Raw genomic sequence first — 10151 nt, forward strand, 5'->3', positions numbered from 1 at the left:
TTTTTTAAAAAAAAATCCCAAACTTCTAATTAAGCTGTAACAATTGTGCGGTAATTGATACAATTGTAAAGAATACAATAAGTAATCTTAAATTATTGATTGAAATTGAATGTAAACATACAATAGATAGAGGTGTTGAGAAATCAATACTTATTAATAATTGACATTATTTACTTTACCATCAAACCCTTAAATGAAAAATTACAAAAGTTGAATCAATTAGTTTAATTTAAATTACTCTTTAATGGATTTAATTAGAATAAATTTAATTTTATATTAAAATTGATCTGAACTGAAACTTAACATATTTTCACGATTGGGTCAACTTTTTTTAAAATTAAAAAAGGATTATGCCGATAATTAAATCCAGCTACAGAAGATATTTACAACTTATCAGAGATTAGAGCTCAATAGTCATTGCTTAAGCTTGCACTGTCACTGTTTGAGAATTCTGAATGGATCGAAAATTTTACTTCGTTACGTATTACTATTTTTATATAACTTGCAATTAAAGGTAAGTGCTAAAAGTGATATATTGGCGGTAACTAAAATTAGTGAAATATAAATTATCTGAACCACAAGAATTAGTTAAATTACAATTGGAGTGATAGTGTGTATTGTGTAATAATATCACTCATAGTAGGGTTAAGTAAGTTGTAATGACTGCGTGCATGGTACAATGCGTGACCGAATCAGACTACAAGAATTATAAACCCCATTTTGCTAAACGTGAGTGTTTGAATCAGTGTTACCTTAAGATTGTGAGTGTAGCATTCAGTTGAACATAAATTAGAAAGTGTGGTTTGAGTGAAAAACAAAAACAATTATTATTTACCAAATGATCAAGTAAATGATCAAATGCACCATCCTATAACAAACATTGCTGCTGTGTCGTCTTATTAGTCGATAACACTATGAATAGAAAAATGCTGTTCAAACAGGAGTAATGTCAAAAAGGGTATCACATATCACCTAGCAGTTGACTCATCAACTAAACATCAATAGAACAGTCAAAAAGATGGTATGAATTCATTATTATCATGCTGCTTCTCAACTTGACGAGTTTTTTATGGGGTAAAAAGGCACAACTTATAATTAAAATAGAAGAATTAAAGCAAAAGTTGTGAGAGTATCTTACTGCTTTAAACATGTGCTAATCGTATAGAGTTGGTCTAGTAGTGGTTAACATATTAGTAGGTGTTGATGAGGGGTATTAAGAAGGATGCGATTTTAGAAGGCAGTTGTACTTGTTGTACCCCAGTATTTTATTTTTTTAATCAACTGTACTCCAATATTTTAGGTTCTTAAGTAAACAGATTCTTAAATGCTCATTTTGTAATTTATTTTATGTTATATTTTTTAAATTCAATCTGCCCTATGTGTCGCAGCCAGATGCAGACAAAGGGTGAGAGTTTGAAATTTGTAGTAACACTAGAGGCCTCAAAATTGAATTGGATATGTCTCTATTACACTTTCTAAAATATCTTCATTGCACATTGTGATTGGTCATGATTTGTATGGAAATGAGAAGCAAAATGATTACAAACTAGTGTATATATCTATCATCCCACACAGGACAGAAGATATTAAAGCCCAAAGAAAAAGCCCCCCAAAAAAGAAAAAAGTATATCCAATTTGGTGGAATTGGGGATGAGAAAAACTAGAAGAAGCTAAAGGGGTTGAATCTCAAACTGGCATAATTGGCACTGACATAAGCATTTAGCAACTCATTCTGGGCAGACCAGAAATCAGCCTTGAGACCCCCTCTCCTAATTGCTTTTAGGATTTTGTTCTTGTGTGTGTATCCTGTGACCACCACCTTCTGACAGTTAGTATCCACTTCCACTTTCTCTATCCCTGTTTGTGGATCCACAAACAATGCCACGCATTAATACAACAACCAACTCATAATTATTGCGACACTATTAGCAAAATGAATCTCTTTCAATTAAACTAACCTTTTAATTTTGATAGGCATTTCCTTAGTCTTTTCTCATGTATACAAACCATCTCCACTTTTAGCTCAACAACCTGCAAAGCAAAACATTGTATACATGAGACTAATATTATTTCCCAATTAATCAGGCCATGGTGATACCCTTTTAGTTCATCTGGTAATATTTTTTTGATGGAGTATGCATGATTTCATTCACTAATTTAATAAATAGCATCCCCTATAATACTTCTATAAACTAAAAAACACCTAATCTTGTATATTTTTCAGCATAAGTGTTATAGGCCAAATGTGCGAGAATGAGATAATATCTGAATGAACAATGTAATAGTCTATGAGATTAAAAGTTGTTGGGAAAACTCGGACTTTCCCGCTTCGTGAAGTTAAGATAGGCACTTAGAAATTAAAGGTAGTAATGGGAGCACACGAGTTAAATTTTCCAATATGGAGATTCTTCCACTATGCAAAAGAATAGTAGGATTACAAGAATGTAATTACAAAATAGACTCACTCTATGGTGGCACACTCAAAACTTGAGACTATCTCTCTTCTCTCACAAAGAGGCTTTCTTACTTTCTCACTCTAAGAAGTGGATTCACTCTTGGCTTGGATTGGATAGGAATGAAGCCTCCTACCCCTATTTATACTACTCCACCTTCAGAATGAATGGTGGGGATCAAGGGTTGAGATTGGTTCTCTAGAATGTTCCACACATTCCAGGAATCTCTACTCCCTTCTATATCCTTCTATACTCTTCCATAAGGTTCCGGAAGGCTCCACACATCTCTAGAATGTTCCAGAGGATTCCACACTATTCCACAAACTTCTAGAGAATTCTACAATTCTCTAGGATTCTCTAGAATGTTCTAGAAAATTCTATACTTCTCTAGAAAGTTCTAGAATTTTCTAGAACCTCTCCAATTAAGGAGGGATCCTAACAAATCTCCCCCTCCCGACTTAATTGGGGGGCAGTAGTAGACCTGCACCTTGACAGCAATCTTCAAACTTCTTTGTCGGTATTACCTTGGTCATCATGTCTGACCAGTTCTCGTCTGTGTGAACCTTGTCAAGATGCAATTTCTTTTCCTCGAGGACTTCTCGGATCCAATGATATCTTGTGTCAATATGCTTCGTGCGGGAATGAAATTTTGAGTTCTTTGCTAAGTATATTGCGCTTTGATTATCACACTTTACCACATACCTTTCTTGTTCTACTCCCAGCTCAAGAAGCATGTTCTTCATCCACAGCATCTCCTTGCAAGCTTCAGTAGCTGCAATGTACTCCGCCTCTGTGGTGGATAATGCGACACACTTTTGCAGTTTTGATTGCCAAGAAACGGCTCCCCCTGCAAAAGTAGTTAGGTATCCAGATGTTGATTTCCTTGAATCAATATCTCCAGCCAAGTCTGCATCTGTGTATCCCTGTAACACAGGTTTCCCTTTTCCAAAGCACAAGCATCTTTTGGAAGTTCCACGTAAGTATCGGAGGATCCATTTGACCGCTAGCCAATGTTCATTCCCGGGGTCGGCTAAGAAGCGGCTGACGACTCCAACTGCATAGGCGATATCTGGTCTTGTGCATATCATCGCATACATGAGACTGCCTACTACAGATGAATATGGAATCTTCTTCATCTCCTCCATTTCTCTCTCACTTGTGGGACTTTGCTTCGAACTCAACCTGAAGTGTCCAGCAAGTGGTGTGTTAACTGGCTTACATTTGTCCATGTTAAATTGTTCCAACACTTTCTCTATGTATCTCTCTTGGGATAGCCACAACAGTCTCTTTGATCTATCACGAGTTATTCTCATCCCAAGGATTTGTTTAGCCGGTCCCAAATCTTTCATGGCAAAACTCTTGCTTAGATCTTTCTTCAAAGCAGCTATCTTTATGCGATCTTGTCCAAAAATCAACATATCATCAACATAGAGTAGAAGTATGAGGAAGTCGCCACTTGCATACCTCTTTTTGAAGACACAATGATCGCTTTCTGTCTTTTTGAATTCATGTTCTGCCATGAAGGATTCAAACTTCTTGTACCATTGCCTAGGTGCTTGCTTAAGGCCATATAAACTCTTTGTGAGGCGACACACCAAATTTTCTTTGCCTGGAACTTTGAATCCTTCGGGCTGCTCCATGTAGATCTCTTCCTCTAGGTCACCATGAAGGAACGCCGTCTTGACATCAAGTTGTTCAATCTCTAAATCTTGAGTTGCTGCTATGCCAAGGATAACTCGAATGGATGACATCTTTACCACGGGTGAGAATATTTCTTCAAAGTCAATACCTTTTTCTTGACCGAATCCTTTAACGACCAACCGAGCTTTATAACGAGGCTTTGTGTTGTTATCTTCGGTTTTGATCCGGTATACCCACTTGTTCTTTAAGGCTCTTCTCCCCTTTGGCAGCTCTACGAGTTCATAAGTGTGATTCTCATGCAAGGATTGCATTTCTTCTTGCATGGCTTTCCTCCACTCTTCTTTATGAATATCCTTGATTGCTTCTTTATAGCTTTGAGGTTCCCCCTCATCAGTGAGCATAACATACTCCTCAGTGTTATACCAAGTGGATGGTCTTCTTTCCCTTGAGGAACGCCTCGGCTCTGGTGCTGGTAGAGAACTAGATTGAGGATCTTCCTGAGCTGGTTCATCATGAGTCTCCTGGTTGCTTTGCTCTAACACAGGCTCATCTTCTTCAGGATCATTGTCTTGATGTGTCTCATTATTCTCATGTTGAACTGGAGTGAGTTCGGTACTCTTTCTCAATCTTGGCTTCTCTGAGTTTTTAATGTCTTCGATTGTTTGGTCTTCGAAGAATACAACGTCTCTACTACGGACCACCTTCTTATTTATTGGATCCCATAGCCGATAGCCGAATTCATCCTTGGGTGAGCGGAGATAGATGCACTCCTTCGTCTTTGCATCAAGCTTTGCTCGCTCATCTTTGGGGATATGAACAAATGCCCTGCACCCGAACACTTTGAGATGATTGTATGATGCCCTTTTGCCCGTCCAAACTTCGTCTGGGATGGCACCACCCAAAGGGACTGATGGTGTGAGGTTGACAATGTCAACTACAGCCATTATAGCTTCTCCCCAAAATAACTTGGGTAACTTAGCATGAGAGAGCACACAGCGAACTCTTTCTTCGATTGTTCTATTCATTCTCTCAGCTAGCCCATTTAATTGCGGTGTCTTGGGTGGAGTCTTCTCTAACCTAATGCCATGTTTCTTGCAATAGGTTTCAAATGGGCCTCTATATTCACCTCCATTGTCAGATCGTACACACTTGATCTTTCGTCCAGTCTCACGTTCTACCAGAGCGTGGAATTCCTTGAAGGCATCAAGTACTTGATCCTTTGATTTTAGCAAATGCAACCACACCTTCCTTGAATGATCGTCAATGAAGGTCACAAAGTACAGTGCACCCCCAATGGATTTCTCAGACATTGAGCACACATCAGTGTGTACAAGGTCGAGAATGTTCTTTCTCCTTACGGGCGGAGAAGATCTTTGAAATGCAACTCTATGTTGTTTTCCAGCTAAACAGTGAGCACAAGGATCAAGTGATTTACCTTTCACATTAGAGAGGAGTTGCTTACGAGCGAGTATGTGAAGACCCTTCTCACTGATGTGCCCAAGTCGTTTATGCCAAACCTCTAAGTCATCAGTGGTTATATTTACCTCTCCTTTGCAAAGCTTAGCTTGCATTACGTACAAGGATCCTTCTTTCTTTCCTCGAGCCATAACTAGACTACCTTTGGTGAGCTTCCACTTTCCTTCACCAAAGTAATTCATCAGACCAGCATCATCTAACTTTCCAGCAGAGATAAGATTGAGGCGCATGGCCGGGACATGCCTCACATCTTTCAAGACTAGCCTACATCCGGTGCTCGTTGTCAGGATGATGTCTCCTATCCCGACGATCTTGCTTCTATCTTGATTTCCCATTTGAACGGTACCAAAGTCACCACTTTGGTAGGATGAGAAGAAACTTCCATGAGGAGTAACATGGAAGGAAGCACCAGAATCCACAATCCAAGAGCTATCATCATAAGCAATGTTTAGGATGTTACCTTCTCTAATGATATATAACATATCTTCTTTAGATGCTACGGCAGTGGTAGTCTTTTCTTCTTGCTTCTTCATTGGGATGACTTGGTCTGGCTTGACAGTACCTGCCTTCTGATCTCTCTTGAAAGACCGACACTCCATTTTCCTATGACCCATTCTTCCACAGTAATAGCATGTAATCTTCGAGCGTGATTTGGATCTACCTCGAGATTGATACTGATCTCGGCTCTTACTACGTCCACGAGTCTCATTCTTTCCCCGGTTTTCAATGATATTAGCCTCGGGATGGATAGACTCACCTCGTTCCATTCTCCTCGATTCTTCTCCAAGAAGGCTATCACTAACAGCATCCATAGTGAGCTTTCCTTCGGGAGCAGAGTTACTAAGTGTGACTACTAGCGTATCCCAACTTTCCGGTAAGGAACTAAGGAGTAGAAGGGCTTGCAACTCATCATCAATCTTCATCTCAATTTTGGTTAATTGATTTACAAGCCCCTTGAAGTTATTCAAGTGCTCAATCATACTATGACCATCCTTATACTCCAGCTTCACCAATCGACGAACTAAATTGGCTTTGTTACGAGGTGTTTTCTTTTGAATCATGGACTCAAGTTTTGCCCATAATTCATAAGCATTTGTGTATGTAGAAACATGCTCAAAGAGAGATTTGTCGATGTACTTACGGATCATAGCAACGGCCTTCCGATTCAATAGCTCCCACTGAGCATCGCTCTTGCCTTCCACCTTCTCTTTATAGATGATGGGCTCATGCAAATCCTTGCAGTATAAATGATCCTCCATCATTGGCTTCCAATATGAATAATTATTGGCAGTAAGCTTGAACATGTCTCCATCATGAGCAACGTTGTCCTCCATCTTGAACTGCACGAGCTAATGACAACTTTTGATGAACCTGGCTCTTGATACCACTGTTGGGAAAACTCGGACTTTCCCGCTTCGTGAAGTTAAGATAGGCACTTAGAAATTAAAGGTAGTAATGGGAGCACACGAGTTAAATTTTCCAATATGGAGATTCTTCCACTATGCAAAAGAATAGTAGGATTACAAGAATGTAATTACAAAATAGACTCACTCTATGGTGGCACACTCAAAACTTGAGACTATCTCTCTTCTCTCACAAAGAGGCTTTCTTACTTTCTCACTCTAAGAAGTGGATTCACTCTTGGCTTGGATTGGATAGGAATGAAGCCTCCTACCCCTATTTATACTACTCCACCTTCAGAATGAATGGTGGGGATCAAGGGTTGAGATTGGTTCTCTAGAATGTTCCACACATTCCAGGAATCTCTACTCCCTTCTATATCCTTCTATACTCTTCCATAAGGTTCCGGAAGGCTCCACACATCTCTAGAATGTTCCAGAGGATTCCACACTATTCCACAAACTTCTAGAGAATTCTACAATTCTCTAGGATTCTCTAGAATGTTCTAGAAAATTCTATACTTCTCTAGAAAGTTCTAGAATTTTCTAGAACCTCTCCAATTAAGGAGGGATCCTAACAAAAGTTACAGGAATAATACCTCCATGGTAACACAGCTGAGAGGAAATGATGCAACAGAATGATGATTTGGAAAGGGCAGGGCTGAAGGATAAAATGAGACAGAATGATTTGAAAACAATTGAAATGAGAGTTAATCAATGAGACAGAGACATACAAGGTTATTTATATGTCAAACCAAACACAAGATCAACTAAAGTAAGAAGAAACATTAAGTGGGGGGGGTGTCTTGGGTTTTGAGTCTGATGTCTGTTTAAACTAGAAGAATGAGGCAAAACCATAAGCTTTTTCAGGGACAGAGGCACATTAAGCTTTAGAATATGCGACACGAGCCTCGAGGTTTTGGATCCACGCAAAGTAATCAGTGTATGAGAATTTGAAATCATTGGCTTTGACAGGTCCAACATGGCTTTTTTTCCTTTTGACCGAAGCTGAGACAGAGAGAGGAAACGAAAAAAGAAAGAGATCAGATAAGAAATCTTGGATTTGATGACAAGTGCATACAGCATGTTGAACATCTGCCACATATCTTATATCTTGAATTTGTCAATTACCAAATTAAATTCTCGATTTGTAACAATTTATTTTCATAAACTCTCCTAAATATTTATATAGGTTCCAAGTGTTATTACATGAATTAAAATAAATTATAAATAAGTTCTTTCAAATGTAACCTTAAACCATTTGCCGGTTGTTGGCAATTTTATATTTTGTCCAGCCTAGATTGAATTTTACTGATTTTATCTTTTGATGGATATAAATGACATGCAGATTAGTAATGTTAGCTTCGAGGATTTGCCTAATAGGAGAAACAAACAAGTGAACAGTAAAATGGTTTGTCTGCAATATGTGCATGAATAAAGTGCATTAATTCTTTTCTTGTAATCTGACATATGGTATTTGATTTGGTTGATTGCGGAACACATTTAGCAAGGAAAAGGAAGTACAGATCAGAAAAAGAGAAAGGGAATAGAAACGTCTACTATGGAGACAATGAGAATGACAGCAGCAAACAGACCAAGCAACAAGTTTGGTATAGTTTATTTGGTTCATGTCCTTTTGCTTACCATATAGGTGTTGATGCTCGGTATACGAGGTTTCTCACACAACTTTTGGATTGAGGCCCTATCTTACCCCATTAAAAGAGAATTATTTGTGTAAAGAATAAAATTTTGACATCACCATAAATACAAAGTTACAAACTGTTGGAATTTCGATGATAACTTCATGCACTTAATTTACAACGTTAAAGGATCCTGGGCCCACATGTAATGCCTCCAATGTCTGTCTTAGGATTCTCTTTTGCTCAATACTATTGCTACTTGCTAGTCTTAGTTAAGGAAACTTTTTTTTTTGCTACATTATTTTCCTCTTTTTTTTTCATAAGAGAAGTTATTATGAAAAATTATTTGCTAAAGTAGTTGAACATTTATATTTCTTAATAAAAAAATTGAAGTTTGATCTCAATCTAAAATATTATATTACTTTACTTTAAAAATTAGTCAATTTTGTGAGAAGTTATATCTCTTATATAGAATAAATTAATTTTAACTAACTTTCTGTTCATAATTTTTCCTTTTGAATTTCAAACACTTGACAAAAGGATATATTATCACTATTATCTTTAATACATTCTCATGCACGTTCATTGTTATCAACCAAAATTTATAAGACTTGTAAAATTATTTTTTTTGTGAGAAACTTTATAAGACTTGTAAAATTATAAGTAAAATTTACCAAATAAACTTATTTTATTTTGTAAATTTTAATAAATTTCAATAAATACTAAAACAGTTCAATTTTGGTGTAAAAAAAACAGTTCAATTTTTACTTAATATTAATGCAAACTTTTTACATTATTAACTAATCAAAAATCACAATAAATATTACTTTTAAGATAATTATTGAAAAAAATCAAGAAAGTATGATTCATAACAATTTATAATTCGATGACCATGAGTTTTTATTTTACTTAAATATCTTTGAAATTTTTTAAATTTGGGCCAAACTTGTTCTTGATCCCTCTAATTTTTTTTTTAATTTTCTCTTTTGGGGGGGGGGGGGGGGGGTAAATTGAAGGGGAAAATCCCAACAAGGATCAATTAAAATCACAAGGGGAAGAAAAAGAAGGGAACTCAACCTGTATAAGGAATGCAAAGAAAGGTAAAATAACATTAAAAATTCGAAAATTGTCATTCATTGACATGTCAAATCTATTTAACTTATCAGCAACTTTGTTTGCCTCTCTCCTCACATGCTCCCATCGCAAGTCAGCACCTGTAGTAGAAAAGGAAATAATGCTATGAACCAGAAAAGCAAGGGTGATGAGTGGTACAACCTTTTTGAAGGAGAGATATAGTATTTGTTGAATCAGACTCAATAATAACATGTGAGAACCCTGTCTGCTAAGCAATAGTAATCCCGATATAAACAACCCATAACTGAATGTAAAACAAAGCAAAACCCAATTTTTCCGGCAAACGAGAATAGCATGACCCCTTGATGATCACAGAGAACACCTCCAACCGCCTATTTCATAGACACTACATTAATTGTAGCATTATCCAGAAGCAGGGTGGTGCCAGCAAACCTGGTGTACATTCT

At 37.1% G+C, this 10151-nt stretch overlaps 1 protein-coding gene across 1 annotated transcript; it reads right to left on the bottom strand.

The window, feature by feature from the left end:
• Positions 1 to 1446: 1446 nt before the first annotated feature.
• LOC109804633 (heavy metal-associated isoprenylated plant protein 45) lies at positions 1447 to 9008 on the bottom strand. Its single transcript, XM_020366466.3, has 3 exons — positions 7570 to 9008; positions 1959 to 2031; positions 1447 to 1857 (listed from the first exon to the last, which is right to left on the bottom strand). The coding sequence occupies exons 1-3, from the start codon at positions 7573 to 7575 to the stop codon at positions 1661 to 1663; spliced, it is 276 nt and encodes a 91-aa protein (XP_020222055.1). The 5' UTR covers positions 7576 to 9008; the 3' UTR covers positions 1447 to 1660.
• Between the last annotated feature and the right edge of the window lie 1143 nt (positions 9009 to 10151).

The sequence above is a fragment of the Cajanus cajan genome, chromosome 2 (genome assembly GCF_000230855.2).
Source record: "Cajanus cajan strain Asha chromosome 2, NIPB_CcT2T_4, whole genome shotgun sequence".
Taxonomy (NCBI): domain Eukaryota; kingdom Viridiplantae; phylum Streptophyta; class Magnoliopsida; order Fabales; family Fabaceae; genus Cajanus; species Cajanus cajan.

What these genes read in the sequence shown, in the direction of transcription:
- LOC109804633 (XM_020366466.3), bottom strand. An exon ending in ATGCCTATCAAAATTAAAAG is followed by an intron (nt 1,858 to 1,958) that starts GTTAGTTTAATT and finishes ATCCACAAACAG; the next exon opens with GGATAGAGAAAGTGGAAGTG.